This window comes from Macrotis lagotis, chromosome 1, assembly GCF_037893015.1.
Source record: "Macrotis lagotis isolate mMagLag1 chromosome 1, bilby.v1.9.chrom.fasta, whole genome shotgun sequence".
NCBI lineage: Eukaryota > Metazoa > Chordata > Mammalia > Peramelemorphia > Peramelidae > Macrotis > Macrotis lagotis.
The window spans coordinates 748,212,042-748,236,644 of NC_133658.1; the positions used below are offsets into that span (position 1 = coordinate 748,212,042).

At 38.1% G+C, this 24,603-nt stretch overlaps 1 protein-coding gene across 1 annotated transcript in view; it reads right to left on the reverse strand.

The window, feature by feature from the left end:
* NTM (neurotrimin) overlaps positions 1 to 22,260 on the reverse strand; it is a 1,385,759-nt gene extending 1,363,499 nt beyond the window's left edge. The window contains exon 1 of the mRNA XM_074216284.1: positions 21,984 to 22,260. Within this exon, the coding sequence (XP_074072385.1) occupies positions 21,984 to 22,065 (82 nt within the window). The 5' untranslated portion in view covers positions 22,066 to 22,260. The remainder of the gene's footprint in view (positions 1 to 21,983) is intronic.
* Positions 22,261 to 24,603: the final 2,343 nt, after the last annotated feature.

Genomic DNA, 24,603 nt, shown 5'->3' on the forward strand with positions numbered 1-24,603 from the left:
GGAGCTAATGATCGCTGGTAGAAAATTCATTTTCGATTTGCTATTTATAAAGTACTCAGTACTCAGGTGGGAAATTAACATGAGGCAAGGAGTGAGGGGGGAAGGGAGGGAGATAGAGAATGAGGGGACCTGTCAGGTTGCCAGCTTGCCATATATAGAGAGGACCCCAAATCAATCTGAGGATATAGTGTTATGATTGCCATCCACAGGCCAGCAGAACCCAAGAATCATATCTGGGTTTGAGCTATGAAGAAGCAAATTCTGAAAGGAGGCAGAGTCCTCCAGAATTATAGTTTTAACTAAGTGCATGCATATAATACCCACCCACCTCCAAATACAGTTCCATATGGAGATCATCAGTATATAGGAAATATTACCTCAGAAAAAAAGATAAAGATCATACATAAATATGGATTATATATATATATCAATTATAGACTATAAATTTAAATTCTATAAGAGTATATATGGGTTATACCGATATAGATTATATAGATTATAAAATATTAATTAAACACTTACTAAACACTCTGCTAAGCAATGGGAATACAAATACAAAAGAAAAAAATCCACAACATTCACCAATTATAGATTTGTAATACTCAGCCCACCATAGTCACCTCCCTGCTCTGCCTACTCTCCTTTCTGCAACCCCTTTTATTTCCCAATACCACTATGACCAGAACTCAAAATTATGAATAAACCAGTGACAAAATGTCTAATTCTCCTTCCAGTGGTTTTCCCAGGTCAGGTGTTGAAGGCAGTCACTGATGTCTATTTTGTGGTCACTCTAGTGGTACCAAATGATACAGCTAAAGCTCAATGCCCCTATTTGAGAGAGATGCTACAAGAGCACAAAGAAGTCAGGCTTGACCTGTCTCAACCCAACATAAAAGTTCCCACCAGCCCACGCAATGATGCACATACACCACCATAGCCCTATGTCGGAAAATCTCCAGCCTACCTTTTCTTTTCCCTCCCTTCTTCTAGTCTTTCCTTTTTCCTGGGCTTCTCCAGGACAGTTTCTCTGTTATATTTGGATTAACTGCAAATCTCCTTTGATTACTCAGTCGCTGTTGAAACAGACAACCTGTTGCCACGTGTTTGATTACTGAATCCCAGGGGAGTTCCTATTTGTAATACCGCCAGATACAGTACACTCAGCAGCGAGTTACCCAGACAGCCATGGAGCCGCTAATTCATTGTCTAAGACGTTCCTTTTCAGTTTCTGATTTTTCAATAATAGGCTTCTCACGAAGCCCTTAAGCTTCAGAAATAAGCCGAAAACTGCTTTTCCAGTCATTTACATAAATACAAGCGGATCAGGAAGAAAAAAAGGGAATGGTTGTAGATGTGATTCTGGGGGCCTTGAGGACTTGAGTGGATGGCATGTCCTGGCTAGAGGTCTGGAGGGGGAAAATACGCAATGGGAAGTGTGCATGCTTAGAGAGAACCTGATGCCAAGGCAAATGATCAATCCTGAAATTTCTCCTGACTCCCAGACTGTTGCTTCACGAAGGCTGGGCAAATAATCTGTGCACCAGCAAATTGCTCTGTCAGTGAGCTGCTCCCTCAGCTGCATCTTGTTAGGAGGGATGCCACTCACTGCCTGGCCCCAGGTCCCACTATTCCAGAAAGCACTGGGGACATCCATTTCTTTGCAGACTAGAGAAAGGTGACAACAGTAACAACAAAAATGAAAAGGAAGAGCTAGGAGCTATAGGAGATGTTTACTAAACAAAAGAAGAAAGAATTTGTGCTTAAATATCAATAGCAGTTTGAGTTTGGTCCTGGGCGAGACTTGACCCAGGTAATACTCTTCAAGTCACTTGAATCTGCCATCTTAATTCTTATTTAGTAGAGGCAGCATGGAGTGATGGAAAGAGTATAAGGGTTGGAGTCAAGAACATCTGGACACAAGTTTTATCTTTGGGCACTTCCATTGGGCTCAGTTTTCTGAGATAGTGAAAAAAAAATTGGATTTTCAGTAATGGTTGTTGTTAAGTGTGTTTTCAGTATCCAACTCTCCACAAACCCATTTGAGGTTTCTTGGCAGAGGTGCTGAAGTGGTTTACCATTTTCTTCTCCAGCTCATTTTACAGATGAAGAAACTGAGGCAAACAGAGTTATGTGACCTGCCCAGGGTCCCATACTAATTTTGAACTCACAAGATTGAGTCTTTCTGACTACAGGCCTAGCATTCTTTTCACTGAGTTATAATGAACTTGGGTTCAAATCCTTGTTCTGCCCATTAATTCTTGCATGTCCTAGGATAAGTCATTTCATCTCTTTGGGCTTATAAATTTATGATTCTGTGATCTGTAAAATGGTCTTCTTATGGGGTGATTGTAAGTGCTATATGAAGCATAAAACCTACTAAAGTAAACTTATTCTCTAAATGAATACTATTATAAGTCCTCAGAACCAATCAAAAAGTTCTTTATTTTTCCTATCTGACAGACCTAAACTCTTGCTCTTTAAATTTTTTTTTAGGGGTGGCTAGGTGGCTTGGTGGATAAAACACTGGCCTTAGAGTCAGGAGTACCTGGGTTCAAATCTGGTCTCAGACACTTAATAATCACCTAGCTGTGTGGCCTTGGGCAAGCCACTTAACCCCATTTGCCTTGCCAAAAACCTAAAAAAAATTTTTTTTTAGAAATGTAAATTCTTTTATAAAATCTCATCTAGTTTGAACACTTATTTATGTAGCGTATAAGCTGTTGCTGTTCATGAGTTTCTTCGTAATTTTTCCATGCCCCTTATATTCTGTGTTTCCCTAGAGTCATATACAGAGTAGGTGTTTGATAAATGCTTGAGGATAATGATTCAATGATAAAGAACCCTCTCTAGGCCACAACTTCTTCATCTGTGAAATGAGAAATGATCTCTAAGGCCCCTTCCAGATCTAACATCTATAGTCTAAAGAGTGGGAGGGGCATGAGAGAGAATTGGCAATGATAGGGAGAAGGGAGGGAGGCGAGGAAAGAGAGAGGATGACAGTAGGAAAGGGAGAGACAGTCAAATATTGCTAGAGAGATAATAACACATAAAGAAACAACAACATATGTGAACAGAGAGACCAACACAGAGAAAGATGATGAGGGAGGGAGAGGGAAAGAGAGAAAAAGAGAGACAGACAGACAAAGGCAGAGGCAGAGGAGAGGGGAAAGTTGAAGAGGGAAAGGAAAAGGAGGGAGTCAGACATAGAGGGAGACAGACAGAGACAGAGAAAGAGATGGACAGACAGACAGACCCAGGCACAGACTTAGAGACAGAGAAAGACAGAGAAAGAGGTAGAGAAGGTGAGGGGAGGATAGAAGGGGCAAAGGAAAAGGAGAGTCAGAGAGAGATAGACAGAGAATGAGACAGACAGAGAGAGGAAAAGACATTTCCCTTCAGTCTATGAGTTCCCTCATGTCAGAAAGTATAGTCTTCTTCCCTACATGGCATAGGACAGAATTGATGACTCAAAGATGTTAATTAGCTGCTCATGGTCATGTAGATTGTTTAGCAATTCAGACAGTGGCACTATCCCCTAGAAGTCTTTTGTTTTTGTTATTGTTTTTTAATAAATTTTAGTACATCTATTTTCTACTAGAGGAATGAAGAGTCCTTTCCTTTTATGTGAATGAACAGATTCCTCTACCCTGGACTCCACAATTCCTCCAAACAAATCCAGTAAAGAGTAGGAGGAGCATGAGAGAGAATTGGCAATAACAGGGAGAAGGGAGGGAGGGAAAGAAAGAGAGGATAACAAGAGGAGAGGGAAAGACAGACATAGAAAGATAATAACAAATGAAGAAGATAGCAATTTGTGTCAACAGAGAGACCAAAACAGAGAAAGATGAAGAGGAAGGGAGAGGGGAGGGAGGGAGGGAGGGAGAGAGAGAGAGAATAAATAGAGAAACACAGAGACAGAGAGAGTGAGAGACAGAGACAGAAAAAGAGAGAGAGACTGAGAGAGACAAAGAGGCAGAGACAAAGACAGAGGCAGAGACCAAGACAGAGAGACGTGCTTTGTAACCCTTTCTCCAAATAAAGTAAATGCTCTACAATCCATCCTGTACCAAACCCACACGCTATGAAGTCCTGATTTCTGGTTGTGTATACCACAGAAAAAGGGATCAGTCGAAGACATTTGTTTTTCAACCAATAAACATTTATGTTTACTATGTACCTACTATGTAACTACTATGTACCAGGCACAGTACATTGAAAATACAAAAAAAGAAGCAAAAGACAGTTCTTATCCTCAAGGAGATTATACTCTAATGAGGAGATAATATGTAAATAAATATTATGCCAAGTTATATATAGGATAAACAGTACTATCCTCCTAGGCCCTTAGACTGGTAATCTGGAAGTCATCCTGCATTCCTCACTAGCTCTCACCTCCTCCTATATTCAGGGTTTCCAAAGTCTATTGGTTTGATTTTTGCAGCACCCTTCCCCTTCTTTCTTCTGACATTGACTCCACATCAGTATCTCCTCACCTTACTCTTGGATTACAATGGCTTGCTTGTGGCTCTGCCAACCTCAAGTCTCTCCCCCTTTAAGCCATCCTCCTCTCAGACAGGTCCAATCACATCACCTCCTTATTCTGTAAATTCCAGTGACTCCCTATAGCATTCATGAACAAATTCAAAATACGCTATCTGGTTTCATAGTCCTATATAACCTCTTCCCTTCCTACTTTTTAAAGTTTTTTTTACCTTCCTCTCAGATACATACTCCTTGATCTTATGACACTGACCTCCTGGTTGTTCCATGAACAGGACACACCATGTCTCAGATTTAGACATTTCTCTGGCTATTTCACATGTTTGGAATATTCTCCCTCCTCCACTTACTACTGATTCACTGGCTTCTGTTGAGTCCCAATTAAAATCCCAGCTTCAGCAGAAAACTTTCCTCAATGCCTCTTAATTCCTGTGCTTTCCCTCTTTGAATTATTTCTTTTTTATCCTGAATATTTCAATTCTTCCTCTTTTTCCTTACAAAGAACGAAGTTCCTATAATAAAATAAAAGCCCTTTGAAGGCAAACAAGCTTTTTTTCACATTTGCATCTATAGCTCCTAGAATAGGAAGCACTTTGAAATAGATTGAATTGAATAAAACACATGCTCCTATCACACAACATTAAGAAACTTCTATGTATCATATGCTTTTCTAAGTCCTTGGGTTAGAGAGAATTATGGTAGAGTATCTGTCTCTAGGGCACTTGAAGTCTAATGGGGAAGATAAGACATGTCCATAAAAAGATGAAGAAGAGCTAAGGGTAGTGTGATTTAAGTGCTGAAAAGACAATATGCACAGTTCATGCCAATGGAGTCCAGAAGAACACACTACTGTCTGGGGTCCTTGAAGAAGAGATCAGTCTTCCTATTCAGACAAATATAGAGTATATAAGGGCTCATAGAGGAAGTAGTACCTGATCTAGGACCTTGAAGCAATGTGTGTTGGGAAGGAAGTGCCAGTGCTTATAAGATCAGAGAGAAAGTGATGGTGGGAAGATATTGTAGAAATTGGAAATCATTTGAGGAAGACTTGAGGGACCAGAATAAATATTGTACACTCAAAATGGATCATTTTTTCCTGGACTGAAGGGTGGGAATCATGGAGAAGTAAAAGGTCAAGTTGACAAAGTTGAGACCAGATGAAAAATGCTTTCAAATGTTAGGTTAAAAAAACTTTAGTTTATTGCAATAGAAAGCTATTAACATTTTTTAATTGTTGGATGACATTATTAAATCACTTTAGGAGAGTGGGCTGGATGGATTGAAGAAGGGAGCAACTGGAGACTTGGAGATCAGTACAGATACCTTTGTAATTCTCCCCATGAGGAGAAATTGAGGAATAGAGTGTAGGAGTATGGAAAAGATTTGGCAAATGTGAGAGCCATTCAATTCAATTCAACACACATTTTAAATATCTACTACTCTGCTAAGTGATAATGGTACAAAGTCAAGATTGAAATAACCTCTGTAATCAAGAAACTTATTTTACGCTGAGAGTCAAGAAATAGCATGTATAACGACAGATAAATAAAAGGAATTTGAGAATTGAGAAAGCATAACAAAGGACAGGAAGGTGATATCATGAAAAATATAGCAGAGATATTAGCACTTGAGATGAACCATGTAAGACAACAAGGTTATAAAGAAATGGTGGTAGGAATGGAATATATTCAGACATAGGTGAGAATTTGTACAAATTTATGAAGATAAGTTATCAAATGACAGATTCTAGGAATACTTATTAGTTTAGTTTGACTAGAATAGAGATGACACTGACAGAACAGGTGGGAGACAGATTTTTAGAGTCTCAAATATCAAGCTTTTGGATGAAGGAGTAGTATGGTCAGATCTATGCCTCAGGATGGCTCTGGGGAATATTACTTTTATCAGAAGAATAATGCTAGAAGAGACATTTGAGCTCATCAAATTCAACCTCCTCATTTTACAAATGAGGAAAGTGAGGCAGGGTACAATTAAATAACATATACAAAATCACAGATACAGTAAGTGGAAGAGCCAGAATTAAATCCAGGATATGAATTGACCCAAGACCCAACATTCTTTTGGCTATATCACAGTCTAAACCGAGTTACTTTAATATTTTTAATAAGTACAAATTGCTTCCTGAAATAAAGATACATCATTTTAGGAATATTCTTCTGATGATGCTCTATGATTGAATATCATGGAACCCCATAATCTGGAAAGAATTATTGCTTATTTCTCCCAAAGGGCCAATGGAGAGAAATACACTGGTATTGAGTAGTTTAAAATATAAAGGATGTCTCAAAAGTCTTACAGCAAGTTTGAGAGCTAATAGTTCAAAATTGCCCCTAATTTTTGGAATACCTATATAATTAATGAATAAATACAGAGGACAAATAGCATAAAAGATATCAGAGACATATTTTGCTGAAAAAGAAGGTGGGCCAATCATATTAAAAAGAATGTGTGATATAACAGACTCAACATTTCAAAAGATCTAGAGAAAGGTTTTCAGAACATTTAGTGCACTCTCCCTTTAAGGATTTGGTATCCTTAATCATGCCATAAGCATGATTTATAGAAAAGAGTTGCATATGATAAGATATGGAAGGACTATAATCTGTACTGTTGGAAGAAGTACACACATTAAAGAGATCACTGATGTATTAATATATTTGAAAGTTGGGCTGAAGTCAGAGAGACCAATTTAGAAGCTATGACAATTGTTCAAAGGAGATAGGATAAGGAACATAATCAAGAGTGTGCTGGAGTCAGCTCTGACTCTAGGGCTATTTTTAAATTTTTCAATCTGAGCAACGAAAATTGCTATAAGGTAGGACTCAATATATTGTTCTGTTGATTTTCTAGACTTAAGGAAATACTGAAGAAAATATTGATAAATGGATTAAGCTTAAGAGTGACATGTTGGGGCGGCTAGGTGGCACAGTGGATAGAGCACTGGCTTTGGAGTCAGGAGTACCTGAGTTCAAATCCGGCCTCAGACACTTAATAATTACCTAGCTGTATGGCCTTGGGCAAGCTGCTTAACCCCATTGCCTTGCAAAAACTAAAAAAAAACCAATAAGAGTGACATGTATACCCCCCCCCCCCCCATAGATATGGTTTTTAAACATTTAACAGCATAGTTCAGACAAATGTGAAAGACTTTGTAGAAGCAGGAATCCAAAGGACTTAATAATTGATTAGTTGTATTGCTGGGTGATGAATGATTCAAAGGTCACATACTTTGGTAAACTAGTAGAATGACCATCCCCTAAACAGACATGGGGAAATTTGAAAGCATAACTATCATTAATCTAGAAAGTTTTATGATTGCAAAGCATATATTATCTCATTTGAGCCTCACAACAGTCATAAGGACTAAATATTACAGGAATTAATTTCTTTTTACAGATGAGAAAACTGAGGCACAGAAAAATTAAATGATTTGGCAAAGTCACAAAGCTAGTGTCAGAGGTAGAATTTAAACTCAGATCTTCCTAACTCTCTGTTGACTATACCAGGGTAGAAGAAAGATAATCAGTTTTCTTTTACCCAAACTCTATGTAGTTTGCTATGATCATAGGATACCATACTTTATCTGTTTAACTAGAGATTAGAAATATAACATTGACATTCAAGAGAGAGATTGAAATTTTATATGCATATATATATATATATATATATAGAGAGAGAAATGTAGTTGTAGATATATAGAAATATGATTAATTTATTTATGTGAATTTGGGAAGCCTTTCCAAAGGAGGAAAAGAAGGGTCATAGATATCTCCAAGTTTATAAATTTGAATTTCTAGTAGAACGAAGATATTATTAACTGAAATAGGGAATTCAGGGGACAGACCTAGTTTTAATTTTATTCCATTTTAATTTGAAATGATGGTGCCGCATTTAAGTAGAACTATCCATTCAGGAAGGAGGTCTAGGATAATGGTGCAAATTCTGTATTAAGATGCAAAAGTCATTGGATTCATAGGAAGAGTAGATGAGATTTCTGAAAGTGTATCTAGGGAAGAGAAGAGGACCTAGGATCGAGCTTTAAAATTAATAAGATTTATGAGGAAAAGAAAATGAATCCAGTGAAGTTGATGAGTAAGAAACAGTCAGAGAAGTAAGGAAGAAATAAAAAAGAATAATGTCAAGGAAGGAAAGAAAAGTTAACTTTTCATAAAGAAGGGAATAGCTAATGATTTTGAATTTATCAGAGAGCTGTAGCAGTCTTAGATTCAATAGTCTAGAAGCTTTAGAAGACAAAATTGTTGAATGGGTACAAAATTACTAACTATTCCATGTGTCTATGACAACTCCATTCCTCATCAGAAGGTGGACTTCCTTGCTATATAGCAGTCAGCAGAATAATATGACAGCCACAGCAGCTAATTTGATTTTAGATTGCACCAAGAGGCATAATGCCCAGGATTAATAAAGTGATAATCTGACTATACTCTTCCCTTGTCTGAATACATCTTGAGCATTATGTTTGGTTATGGACACAACATTTTACAAAGGACATTTATAAGTCAGAGAACATTGATCCAGAGAAGGGCAAGCAGGTTAGTGAAAGGCCTTGTCAGAATGTCATATTAAGAGAGGTTGAAAAAATTGAGAATATTGAGCCTGGAGAAGTATATACATATATTTAAGCACACTCAGAATTTTTCTGTTTAAACCAAGGATTAATGAGTGGAAATTTCCATTTGTTGTTGTTGTTCAGTTATTTTTAATTGTGTTTGACTCTTCATGAGCCCATTAAAGTTTTCTTGGCAAGGATACTGAAATGGTTTGCCACTTCCTTCTCCAAGTCACTTTACAGATGAGGAAACTGAGGCAAACAGGGTTAAGTGACTTGTCCAGGGTTACAAAGCTAATAAGTGTCTAAGATTAGATTTTATACTTAGGAAAGAAAAGGAATCTTCCTGATTCCAAGCACTCTCCACAATGCTACCTCACTGCCTCGGGGGAGGTTACAAATAAATAAATTTAGGCTTGAAATAAGGAGTAATTTCTTAACATTTAAAGGGATCTACATTTGTGTGTGCTGCCTTGGGAGGGATTATATTCTTTCTTAATGGAGGTCTGTAAGCTAAAGCTTGATGGCACCTTGCTAGGGATCAATTAATCAATCAACATGCATTTATTAAATATCTACTCTATCCAGGGACCTATGCTAAACATTGGAAATACAAAAACAAAAATGAAACAAGTTTTGCATTTTAACAGCTTACACTCTTTTTTGGGAAGAGTGTGTGTGTGTGTGTGTGTGTGTGTGTGTGTGTCTGCATGTATGTGTGCATGTACATAGACATACAAAAATACTTTTGACAGAATGTATGTACATATACATACACACACACACACACACACACACAAATTTTATACATATTTTAGATAGCTTTGCTTTAGAAGACTCTAGCAGCTGGGTGTACCAAGAAAGTTTTATGTAGTAGGTGGTATCTGAGCTAAACTTGGATTATAGTTGAGGGTGGGTATTGGCTTTCAGATAACATTTGGGTATGATATATCTGAAACCCTTCCAGATCTGAGATTATTTTATTCTCTATAAGTTTTGAAGTTATTATCTAGCCTTTCAAGTAATATACTATGAGGGATGTGGTAGCTCATTCCTTTGAACCTCAAATACTGCTGAGGCTGATAATGGGAGATCACTTGTGTTTGGAGTGATGATCTGATGGGTTAAGTTAAATGGGATAAGTTGATTGGATACTCTAATGAAGTTGAGGATCATTCTAGTGAGTTTCTTGAAGTCATTAAGTCATTAAGTTGACTAAGAGATTTGAACATGCCCAGGTTGGAAACAGAGCAGGTTAAAGTTCCCTGGCAATCAATAATAGAAGCAGGACCCTGAACTACAGCATGAATGAGAAGTTTAAAATACATTAGTGAAAGATAGAAATAACATTAGTTTATCCAGGAGGAGGGCGGTCACTTTAGCTTCCACTTCCACTTCCACTTCCACTTTTACAATATGTAAAATGAAGAAGTATTATATAAGGGCTGTTTCAACTCTATTATCCTAAGACTAGTCAGTATACCACAAATTCATCTTTTATCAAAATTAACTAGATAGTTAGAATACTCCATCCCTCCACAGGGTCAGGGAACTTTATGTCCTATTGTGTTTATGAGCCAAGTGTTCATTCCTGAATTTTAGTGATGCAGAAAATGTGGTAGAAAATTTTGTTGAAAAAAAAAAGGAAAGGACTGGGAAAAAGAAATGGATGAGAGAGACTTAGCTGTTGCTAAGGACCAAAAAAACCACAAAGAGCAAACCAAAACCCCTTCTAGTGACATTTCTCTTTCTATTTTCAACTCTTCCTTGAACCCCTTGCCCTCTTCAGACTCCCATACTCACCCACAGAAATCCCAAAATTCCATATGTGGCCATGACTGCCATTCTAAGGCTGTACCAGTTAACACCTTTTTAAAAATCTCCCTGAAATAGCTATGAACTTTATATTCTCATCACCTGAGTGTATTCCATTCCTTGAAATAGCTCTCTCTAATGACATGGGGCTCTCTCTGTTCGGTAATTATGGACTCTGGGACGGCAAAATAGTTGAGTAGGTGTATTAAGTGACTGACTGTGGTACATGTCCGCACAACAACTCCACTCTCCATGTGCCTTTTAGATCTGCTGACTTTATCAAAAAACAAACAAGTTTTTGCTCCTGGAAACACTGTAGGAACTGAACCAGCTCCAGGAGAGGCGAGCCAGCATCACTCCTGCCGAGCACATTAGCTACAAAATTGCCACAGAAGTTCTGAGCGTGGAATCTTTATTGCCCAAGAGGTTAAAAGAAGTGGAAGTAATGCTACTCAATAACCAGCCCCTGGGAAGTTTGGGTGGTAGGGAAATAAGCAATTTGGGGACTTGCAAATTGAACTCCTCCAAAGCTGTGTAATATGACTTGAACACACTTCAACTCCACCTCTTTCTTCTCCAAACAGATTCTATTCCATCATTCAAACACTTGAACTCTTACTTCCTCCAGGAAATGTTTAGATTATTCAGATGACAAATGTTTCTTGAAATAAAGACTTCCTAAATACAGGATATCAATCATGTTCTTAGTCCCAATTATCCTTAACCTGGGGAGTAAGAAGATAAGGGAAAAGAAAATGTGATAAAGGGAAAATGATAGGAGAAATGAATAGAAGCAGGTAAAGGAAGAGGAAAACAAAAGTGAGTAAAAAATTGGAAGCAGACAAGGTATATTTGGAATCCCTTTATGCTGAATTGTACTTTCTTTGCAACAAGTTGCAATGGTCCTTTACTTTTATTTGCATATGCCTATGTTTATCTATGATTTTTGCATATTTGTCTTTCAGTCTCTTTGTGTGTTATTGCTGTTGTTTTGCAAAGATACTGGAATGATTTGCCATTTCCCTCTCCAGTTCATTTTACAAACGAGGAAACTGAGGCAAACAGGACTAAGTGACATGCTCAGGGTCCCACCACTACCAAGTGTCTAAAGCTATATTTTAACTCTGGTCCTCCTAACTCTAGGGCCAGCACTCTATCCACTGTGCCCTAGTTATCCATTCACTTGTCTTATTTAAGTATAATCATTTTAAAACTGAATAGTCTCTGTGCACCTGGACTACATTAAGAAGAAAAAACTTTAGAATAGTAGTAAGAGCCTGAATCAGATTTTAGAAGACTGAGTTCTGAGATTTGGCTCTGCCACTTGATAACTGCAAGGTTTTGATCAAGTCATCGAACTTTAGCATCAGTTTCTTGGTAATTATAACTGACATTTATGCAGAACTGAACTTCAGTCATTTCATTTGAATCTCACATGAGTCATGTGAGATAGACATGACAGGAACTACAAATATGCTAATACACACAGATATATATATATATATATATATATATATATAGACATGTGAATATGCACTTATACATATATATATATATATATATATTTATGTTTGTATATAAACTGAGACCACAAGAAGTAAAGTAACTTCTCTATGTTCAAATAATAAATAATAAATGGTAGACAATTTCTGAACTTAGGTCATTCTGACTCAGATAAGCCTTGCTTACTTCATAGAGTTATTTTGAGGATAAAAGAAATAATATGTTTTCAATTGCTTTGAAAATAACCAAATAACATTAGGTATCATATTATGTCTTCATCATCATCATTATTATCAGGAAATATCATAGTGTCATATTCAATACTTTTTTTCCCGAAGAAAAGTGATCCCAATAGCAGAGTGAAGTTGTATCTTAAAATTCCCAGAAAGGAAAAATCCTCTGACATCAGAAAATCCTACTGAACATACATTTCTCTTCAAAGGAAAGGTTGAGAAGTAAAGAGGAATTCTGTTTGGTTTTGGTTGAAGGCATAGAGACAACAGGTACTATGCTAAATATTGGAGATACAAAAAAAAGAGGCAAAAAGAGGGATTTACATTCTAATGGGTGAGAAGACATGCAAACAAGCATACATACAAATATATGCACACACACACACACATATATACACAGACATATGCATATACATACACAATCTTAGAGGGAACATAGTGTTTGGATTTAGGGAAAATGGGAAAGGAGAAACCCTTGGGGTCAGAAAGCTACTTGTCCATATGAAAAGAATGGATACTATCTTGGAGTAAGTAATTTACCTTTCAAAGACTTTCATTCAAACAAGGTAACAACTGCATAGAAAGATTAGGAAAGAACACCTGTCAATCATTGTACAGGTACTGGCAAATATACCCAATGATTTCAATGAATTTTTCACATCATTGCAAGAATTCAGGGCCCTAGTGAAGTCTACAGATGTGTAATTAGAGAAGGCAGTATGAATGGAGGAACTTTCTTCACTGGAGAAATTCGCTTTTTTTGTTGATAATTCTGAAACAAAAGTCCCTATATAATGAACACAGGGTGGACAGACCCACATATTTCTTCCCATCCTTTTGGTACAAGCCCCTTCTGGACAGGATGTCTAAGGAAATGCTCTCTCCCAGCCTGAAGTTGAAATTGTCTCCCTTGCTTCTCACTAACCTCTTCCTGCTGTATGTTCTCACTAGTAGGCGGCCCATGGAGGAGATGGTAAGACTAAGGAAAGGGTTGCAGTGATACTAAGAATCAAATAATGTCTAGAGTAAGAAACATCAGTGGAAGAAGGGGTCATGAGACCAATTAATTTACAACAGCATTTACCATTGGCCCTACCAACTTAAGCACATCAAACATCCATGAGATCCTTCTTGGCAGGAGAGAATGAGGAGCTGCAAAGCCATCACCTCTGATTTATTATTAACAAAGAGCTGAGGTGTGTGGTTTTTAAAAGCAAGGACAGTGGACCTGTGGTTCTCTTGCTATCCTACTAGCAAAACCACAAGCAAAAGGTTGTTGGCACTAAGGGTTCTCCCCTATTCCCCATGTTCTCAGTGGTGATCCTGAGTGCTTTAAAGAAGGTGGCAACTAAAGAAAAATCAAGTCAGCAGCAATGGAATGGGGAGGCCAGGCATCCGAGAGGCATGTTTGGCCACAGATCTGGGGCATTTAGGGGTAGGAAATCTAGTTATATCATGACAAGGACTTTAGGAAATGGGGAGAAGAGATTAAATGGAAACACTAGGACATGATTTTAACTATAGATTTAAAGGAAAAACTGAATAGTCTCTTAACTGCTCCAAAGGAAAACATATTAACAAAGCTTAAGAAAATAAATTTGGTAGCATAACATAGCCTTAGTAACAGAGCTCAGGAATTTGCTTTCCAATATTTATTTTCTCAGCTTGACAATCTCCCTTGAAATACCTCTCTTCTCACCAAGGGAAATGGAGATCTTCATTGGTCTGTCTCACAGCATGCAAATAATTTACAGGGTACTTCCAGTTAGATGTCTGCTTGCCTTTTCTCAAATGAACAAAAGGACTAACTTTCTAATATATCTTAAGTGGGAAGATTTTGTGATTACCAGAAGGAGATGAGAAATAGAAGCACAGGGAAGGAAGGAAGGAAGGAAGGAAGGAAGGAAGGAAGGAAGGAAGGAAGGAAGGAAGGAAGGAAGGAAGGAAGGAAGATGAGAGAAAGAAGAAAGGTGATTAGGGAAATTAAAATGGGAGAAGGAAAAGATGGGATAGATGAGAAGAGGAGGAAAAATGAAGAGAAAGAAAAAACGTAAATCAAGCAAAACAAAGTGAAAATGGTGATAGAATTTTGCAAAATTGTAAACACAGAATAGCTGGATAATCAAAACCTCCTTCAAGGTAGTAGGCAGTCCCACTGAGGGACAGCCTGTTTTATGAACCTGTGCTTCCTGTCTCTCTCCTGTTTGTCCATGCACTCTGAGGATCCTTATGAACTAGGCAGATTCCCCCCACCCCCCACCCCATTCATAGGAAGCCAGCATGGAACTGAACCAGTCCTTCTAGCCTGACCTAGATCTGTCAACTGATCAATTATTTTTCCCATAGAGAGGAAGAAAAAGAGGGAGAGAGAGAAAGAGAGAGAAGGAGTGGGAGAGAACATGCATTTTTTAAAATTTAAGCAGGAAAACAGCAGAAAGTAAGCTCAGTTTGGATTGAATCTGCCAAACAATAGCTTTCACAGGATGCCAAGCCACACTCATAAGTAAAGCAAATGAGAGACTTTATCTCTTTTTGACCTTGTAGTATTCATATTCTTATTTCTTTTTCACCCCAAACCTGCATCTATCCCCAATTTAGATCCTCCTCTCTCATCAGCTATTAGGAGGACTGCATTGCACCTTCATGCAGATATCTTTTTAAATAAGTGGCCTTGTATACAAATTTCTTTTGGGTTCTTTTTGATCCATCCTCAATCAATACGTCTACCCCACTTCCCTTCCCCAACTGTCCAATATATAGGTAAAGGAAAGATTACTAAGATGGAAGTAGTTACAGGAGTTGTGGGGATAAAAAGGAGGAAAAGAAAGGGAGAGCAGGGAGAACAACACCTGTATTCCATCTGTTACCTTATTTTTACATGTTTTGATTTTTTTCATGTTTAATTTGTTTTATTGAATTTCAAATGACTGTCGACATAAAGTAAACACGTAACAAGCCAGTAGAGCAGAAAGGAAGTAAACAGCATAAATACCGCCATTCTCAGCATGGAGTTCCACTTAGCACCACATGTTCAAGGCATTACATGCATTAATGAGTCCTGGAAACACCCAGGGGAGTCGCTTGGAGGCCTGGTGGGCAGGTGAGCAGACAGAAACTCACATGGGGAGGCTTTTTTCCCTGTGGAAAAGTCTAAGGGAGATCATATTCAGAGGATAGGCTCAACCTTCTGGACTTTACTTAAATCCCCCTGAAGATACTATCTCCAGGTTTCCAAAACTCATAATATTTCCATCATTGAGGTCAAAATTAAATGATCTTGTTTCTCTGAATACAAAGCACTAAACCTAGTGCTCTAGGAGCACAGCCTAGATTTGGTCCCTCCCCCCAAGTTTTTTCCCCTACCATAAGTTGATAGTGTTGGATTTGTAAGTCAATCTTGTTCTTGTTATATTTTCTTTTTGTTTGACTATATATATATATATGTATATACATATATATATATATATATATATATATATATATATCAATCTTATTCTTACTCCATTTTTTCAGTTGTCTACTCTGTCCTTAGATTTGGATGTTCCAACATCATATAACTGGTACAGATTCAAAAATAACCCTGTTCCTCAATAGGGAACTTTGACCCTGACCATATGCAAAAATATCCAGTAGATAAGGTTGACGCTAAGGAGTATAGGGCATGTAATGATCTAGGTTACCAACATTGAAAGAATGCTCTCTGATACTCAGCTTTACAGATAATTCATTCCACCAGGAATGTAATAAGTAGATCTGACAAACAAAAGAGGGAAGCAATGCAGTGCAAAAATGGTGGTACTAAGGGTAAATAATTCATCACCCTCCTCTCCTTCACCACCTCATGAAGACTGGCACAAGTCTAAATTGGGTAATGTTTAAAATAAGGAAGGCCATGGATCCAAAAATCATCTTGCTTAATCCTAATTTTCTAGATGATTTTCTTATTCATGTAGAATACTTTCTGGCACAAGTTAAAAGAAACTAGGAATGGCACAGCATATTTAATGAATATGAGCATCTCTTCCCTAATGATGATGCAGATCTCCAAGTGATCTTGTTCGAACATGACAAGACTCTAACTATATGAATGTTCAGCATCCTACAAACCTCCTATGTGAAATTGCTACCAGTTGTAATTGATCTAACCATCTGAATTTTAAAAACAAAGTGGATGAAAAAGAATATTGCCCAAATTGTGACGTTCAACTACATGAGGAAGCCATAAAATTAGTAATTCATCTCTCTTTCATATATAAAGGTACACACACATATGTGTATAAACAAAGTATCTATGTGTGTATGTATATATGTATATGCATATATATGTAAATGTATAGATATATGTATTTAAACAACCTCAACAGGTAGATAATAATATGAATCTGGAAATCACAGCAGAACATTAGACTAGATAACATTAATAGTGTTATGGATTCAGAGACAGAAGGTAACTTAGAAATCATCAAACCCAAGTACCTCATTTTATAGTGAACAAAAAAAAATTGAGGCCTAGAGAAAGTGTTACATAAGAAGTAAGTAGAAGACCAAGGATTTGAACCCAACTCCAGGTTCTTTCTAATACATTATGTATTAAATAAGGGTTCTCAACCTCTGTTGTAAAAATGGACACCTTTGGCAGTTGAAGAATAATGGTTTTTATATGGATAAAATAAAATACATAGAACTTCAAAAGGGTACCAATTACATTTAAATACAGTTATCAAAATATTAAACAAGGTAAATTGAAGGACCCCAAATTAAGAACCTCAATTCCTGCACACTGCTACCAAAACTGACATCTGTTTAACACTGATATCCTGGACAAACTACAAAGATTCAAACTCTAAATCACCATGATCTCAGAAGAATCAAAAATAAAAATCAAAGGGAAATGCAGATAAGTATGTTATCAAATATAATTTACATACAAGAACTGACTTATTGCAGAATTAGGAAGTGAGCATGTATTGAGAATGAGAAATAAGAAGACAGCAGGAGTGATTTAGTAGTTCTGAAATACTAAAACACCAAGAGGAAGGAAGAATTCTAGTATGATTAGTAGACTCTGTTTGGAGAATATATTGGGAAATATTAACAAGAACCTTGTGAGGAGAGGAGTAGAGGATTCTAATCTATGTCAGCTGAGGGAGTACTCACACTGACAGAATCATGGGAGAGTGGGAGAAATGCCTTAGGGAAATGCTGGAGTATATACTTAAGCAAAGTAGCACAACTATGGTCTGTTGGCAAATAACAGGATCCAATAGGCCAATCAAGTCAGCATCAATGAGGAACTAGGGGCCAGTGAAGAGAGGTTCTTTTTATTCTTTTTTTTTGTCTCAAATTTTACAAACCCTCAAAAGGAGAATTCCTGATAGTGCCAGACTCTGCAAGTAGAAACTGCAAGTCAAAAAGCCAGATTGTAATTCCTCTACTGTGGAGAAATTACCAAGAATCTCCTCAGTCACACTTTTACCCAGAGGGAGCAATTGGTGATGGCACTTTGGGGCACAAAGTAAGCACTTCTTAGGTTAAAGTGAGACAGATGTCCAGACCCCACTATCTATAATTCACCCCAAGTGACAACTTCAGTCCAAGTGCCTCAAACCCTTTTGTTGGACAAAAGATACAGCACAAGACCTGCCTTGGACTCTGTGTTTTGAATGTGGCTATTCTTCCTAAACAAGACAGAGTGAAACTAACTATCCTTTTCAAAGAAATGTTATGTCCTCACCTGATGTCCAAACATTCCATAGGTGGGGCCCAGCATATTGCTACTAGTACTCAAAATGTTTATTTCAAGATAAAGGAGTTTGACTCATCTGCCAGTCTGACTCTACACCTTGGAGTGGAGGAAAGGAGCATATATCCTCAGCTCAATCTTGCTTCCTTTCTCCTGTACCTTTGCCTCAGCTGGGCAAGCCAGCAGAAGAGGCACCCAACAGGATCACAGAAAGCCAGGGAAAGGAGAGAAGACTCGAGTCAAACCTATCAAAAGGTGTTGAAAAGAAAAGATAATCCTTCAAAAAATAAATGACCCTTATTTCTAGAAAGAGAAAAGCAGCGCCACCAACCAGCCACCTTCTTCAAATCAGAATGAGGGCTAGAGGTAGGAGGTGTGCTGAAAGGGACAGCTCCTACTCCTTAAAAAGAAAAGGAACTTGTTAATCAATCTCTGGTGCATCTTAGGGCAAGAACCCCAGGGAGCTAATCACCCCCCTTCTCTTCACTAATCAGTACTGATTCCTTTAGAAATTTGCTCCCTCCCACATTACCCCTTTCTCCTAGACTGTATTGGGGTTACAGACAGGGGGAGGGGCAATTGAGAGAGGGCTCATAACCTGCCACTGGCACCAGGCACCTTTTCAAATGGCAGAAAATACAGGAAGTAACAGCTCTGGAAGGAGCCAGCTTAAAACAAAAACCAAGGAAAGGGGAAAAATGTCTTAGAATGTGCACTGCATTCTAAATAGCCCCACTGGGTCAATGCAATGGGGGTGGATTATTGCAGGCAAGACCTGGGCTGCCTAGTAATGGTGGAACTTTGATAAGAGAAAGCTGACAGACTCTGGCTTCTTTCCCCTGGAAGAGAAAACAATCATCACCTTTGCATCTTCAGATTAAAGTTAGGTTTGGGGATTTACGTGACAAAATTAGACAGCCTCAAGTTCTTTTTGGTTACATCTGACCCTGGCTGGAGCTGATTCAAGGTGGGTAGCAAGAGAAAAGGGGCATTGTACTCTTTAGGAGATGCAGGAATGGATAGATTGGTTTGAAGGGGATAGAAGCCTCAGACCTCTCTCCTATCATTCTCACCAATATGACTACTATCAAACCTTGCCTTATGCTTCTTCTCTCTTATCCCGATCAGAGTGGAATCAATGCTACATGAAGCAACTGAAAGGGTTTTCACACTAGAAAATTTTGCACCAGCACATTCTACTCATCTATTCAGGGAAGATTCAAAGTACGAGCAAATATTATGCTTCCCTGCATTTATTTCTGATAAAAAAATCACGTATGCTAATTTATATGTAAATTCAGTATGGCCCCCAGGCTTCTGGCATGCTGCCAGTGGGGCTCTCAGCTCCAGGAAGTTTGGCCATTTTTTTCTGTTTTGATATTAAGACTTAGAAGAGGAACCAGCATTAGAATGATAAAGCATGGAACAGGAGCCAGCTTTTGACAAGTATAATTTGGGGACCCATTAGATCTCATTCCCCACAACCCATTCTCCTTACTTCTGTTTCTTCTCTTACCTATTACTCATTTCTGATGTTAGCAGAGAGAGATCTTGGTTCTCCTAAGCAACATGTTCCAGGTTTGATTTGCCCAGAACCTTTCCCATGACAGTACCCTTTGATCATATCCATGGGGGCCTTCTGTCTCAAAGATATGCCTATATATATATATATATATACATATATATATGTATATATATATACATATATATATATACATATATACGTATATATATTTATATTTATATACATTTTTCTGAATGTTGTTCTTTACAATATATGAGGAAGAACATGTAATACATTCTTCATCCTCACATTAAACCAGATACACCTTCAAGGGGATAGTAAAGAAGTCCCTAAGATTGACTCCTGAATTGAGTGTAACAGGCGAAGCCAGAAGAACCTCTGCCAAGTTCAATGAGGACTAACCTTCTTACCAACTGACTCAGCCTTTCCCTCCTCCCAGGGGCCTCCCTTTACCCCCTCCCTGTTTTGGTTTTTTAACTCAACTTAATTGCTTTCCATACAACTCTTTCCAAGTGTCTCTGCTTGCCTGATTTTGATCCTAATAGCAGTCACTGCAGCCTGCCCCAAAGGAAGGTTTTCAACCCAAAGAAAGGGCTGCATTATGACTTCATTAGCACAGGTGCACATAAGGGAGGATCATAAGGATTACAAAATTGACAGATGTCAGAATGAAGAGATGATGTCCATCTCATTGTTTTCCTATTTGTCTCTCTGATATCCCCAGTTTCTATAATTAAAGTGTTGGATTTGGAATCAGAGAGCTGGGTTTGAATCTTGACTTTGCGTTGTTAATAGCTGTGTGACCTTGGGCAAGACACTTAACCGCTATTTGACTCAGTTTCCAATTCTGTAAAATAAGGAGGTTGCATTAGTTGACCTCTTAAGTTCCTTCCAGCTTTGGGGCTATGATACTAGGCTCCTAACTTTCTTGTTGGAAGTATGTTTTCTAAGCCAGCTCTTCTTGAAGAACTCCACAGGACCATCTAACAAAGTTTCTTTGCCTGAACCCCTAAGAGTTTGAATACCTTTAATTAGAAAAAGATAGTATGATCTCTACAAAGTCAGAGTGAGCAGTCAAAACGGAGGGAGGGGACAACTAATGAAATGTGGGATCTTGGGTCAGTGGGGGGTGGGGTAAAATGAGAATAAATAGCGCCGAGTATGGATTCAAGGTTGAAGCTGATTCTGAATTTGCCCTGCACCCTGCATAAAGCTGAAGAGAACATCAAAGAGCATACTCTGAGAGAAAGCGGCAGTCTAGATTGCAGACCCCGTGGCTCTGCTTCTCGGCAGATAAATAAACAGAGAATTAGCATTCCGTTCTTAATGCGTGTCGCCCTTTAACTTTGAAAATCTTGCCCTGATTGAACAGTCCAGCATTTCTCCTGTGTTCTCTCGATCATCACCTTCCCCAGTCGGCCCCACTCCTAAAACACAAACCCTCCAAACTAACATCCCTGCTCACTGCTGCTGCAAATTGATTCATCCCCTTGATGATGGGCTGCTAACCAAAAACCAACACAAGACATGGTGATCCTGCCTACACTGGACCTGCATTTCCTCCGTTTTCCCCACTAAAACAGCCATACAAGTTTGCCAGTGGATATTTAAAGTTTCTCCTTCTCATTTCTTCTCAATAACCCAACCAAAATCTAACCACTATCTTTTTTTCTATTCAATCATGCTTCTGACTTGGTCCTTGCATTGGTGGGATGGTATGGTGCGGTGTGATGTGTGTGTGTGTGTGTGTGTGTGTGTGTGTGTGTGTGTGTGTGTGTGTTGTGAAAGCTGTAGCCACATAGCCCAGCGCACAGCCCGGACCAAATCCTGGCAGCACATATATTATTTCCCAAATACAAATACATTCTCCTTCCTACAGTAATCCAGGACTGAATCAATATTACGGAACCTTGGAAGAGAGAATTAAGCCCGGCCATGCCGTTTAAACGCTTTCGCCTCTCCACCTGCAAATCCGCGCAACAGAGACAGACTTGGGGAGTCTGCGAATAATATAAAAAAGCACATTGCACAAATCCTGCGTCTACTGTAGGCAAATCAATAGTAACCTCTTACCTTGAAAGAGAAACAGAGCGGCCAGCCCAGAGAAGATTGCCCAAGAGATAGAATTGTGCATTTTTGCCTGGATGGTTTTCATGTTGGTTTCCCTCCCTCTTTTTTTTTTCCTTTTTTTGGTCAGATTCGGTTTTTTCTTCCTTTCTTTTCTGACAGATTGCGTGGCTCTCAAGCTCGTGGAAGGAGATTTAAATCCAGTGTTTTGCTGAAGGACACAAGAAAAACCGAGGGAGTGAGAGAGTGTGACTTCTCAGTAATTATCTCTACTCATACTCTGGCACTGAAACACATTGTACAATCTGGACCCAGACAGCCCTCCTACACGCTGCAATCATTGGTTCTAATCCAAGGATTGACAGAGCTACAACACGCGCACGCACACACACACACACACACACACACACATTCACACATTGACATACATATACACACACAAACACAGACACACACACACACTCACACTCACAGGCACACACTTGCACACGCTGAGGAATCATTTACTGGGCAAATCAGACTAGCTGATTAAAGAGACAGGAGCCTGGAGAGACGAAAAGATAAATGTCACCTACCACTTCTATATTACTTTCATTTTTAACACTGTCAATTTTTGTGCCCTAAGCTTCAAGTGACCCTCTTTCCCCTGTCACCCCCTGGCCTCCAGGACTCAGATTCCTTCTAATTTTTTTTTGGGGGGGAGAAGTTATCCTCTTGCAAATGCTTAAAGGAAATTTTAAAGGAGACATTTTCATGCTGAGTGAAACTTAAAAAGAGTCAAATTTCATTCAGTGGCAGATAATTTTCTTCACTGATAGAAATACCACCTAATATCAATTTTCTTTCCCCTTTTTTCTTAGGACAACCACTTCAAAAATAAACTTTTTTTTCTTTACATCACTCATTGTGTTGACCTCTACTTACTCTATTTATCTGTCACTTACTTTGTCTTATAAAATTGCCCAGATGTCATTATTGGACACTATAGAAATGGATGATGCATGCAGGATTATAGAAGCCTGCAGCTGATCACTAGACCATTAGAGGGGAAAAGGAAGTAATCCTGAGAGTATCCATTCTCTAATGGTATCAGAACAAGAGGATATGGACTTACCTTGTGGCAGCAGGGTAGATGTGGGATAGACAAGCTGAGGAGCTTTCTCATTGCAATGATTTTTAAGGGAAAACATTGGAATGGATCACCAGGGATGTGCTCTATCACTCTTCTTTCTAGGATAGTAAGATATAATCCATACTTTAGTAAAGAGTTGGGTTTGAGAGTCTCCTCATATATTTTGTGATCTTTTGATTTTTATGATCTCTAATCTTTGATTTCCTTTTGTAAGAAACTGGTTATCCAATGAGAACATGTGTTCTGAAAATAATTAAGACCTTCTTTCTACAAATTCTCCTTTAAGGAGAATAATGAATTGTTCCCCACTCTAACCTGCCAAGAAAAAGCTCTACTACATAGGCTTTCTACTGTCAAGCCAACTCTAGGTTTATTCTCACTCAACCATACTAGCACTGAAGTGCACTGACCCTTGACCTGTTGTAATAGAATTATTTTATTGTCCCCATATGCACAATGGTCGAATGTTTTTATTCTGCCATTGTATCCTTCTTCCTATGGTCATTAGAATGTTATCCCTTTTAGACTAGTTCCTGGGGATATCACCATATCTATAATTCTCCTTATTCTGTGTCCACCATCAGATCATGTGTGATTAAAAGCTTAATAAATAATTTAGGATTATGATGGTGATGGTGATAATTTAAAAAAAAATGAACAGGCTTCCCATCTACTGTCATTTCAATTGCTAAGGATCCCAATTTAGCCCTCAAGTGGAAGAACATTACTCAATCTAGAAGAAGCTATGCAGAATTTAAGCCATCAATCAACAGTTTATTATTAAGTGATTACCACTGGAACTATTTTGGATACTACAGACATAAAACAGAGGATCATGACTTTAGAGTCAGAAGAGATCTCAGAGGTCACCAAATGAAACCCCCCTCACAGATGAAGAATGACAAAGAATGAAGAAATGAAAGATGAAGAAACTAAAGCACAGAAAGATTAAAAGACTTCCCCAAGGTTACATAGCTAATAAGTATTTGTGGTAATATTATAACCCATATATTCTTAATTCCAATTCCAGCACTCTAGTATATCACAAAGTTGCCTGTCTCAAAGAGAAAAAGTAAAGTGAAATAGGTCTGAAGTGAAAAAAGTACATATTTAGGGAATGATGATGATGATGATGATGATGATGGTAGTGATGATGGTAGTAAACATTTATATAAAATTATATAACATTTCAAGAACTATAATGTGCTTTACATGTTATTGGGTTATCACAGCAACCCTGTAAAAATAAATATTACTTTCATTTTACAGATGAGGAAACTGAGCTTAGATGAAACAATAATCTTGCTAATTGTCTGAGGCAGAGTTTGAAATCATGTCTTCATGACTTTAAATACAATCATCTATGAATTGCACCACCTAGCTGCCCTTAAATACACAATTGGCTAGAAGATAATTTTGGGGATAAGGCACTAGCAGTTTCAGATATATGAAAGATTTCACATTAAAGGTGTTGATTGAACTGACTGTAGAAGC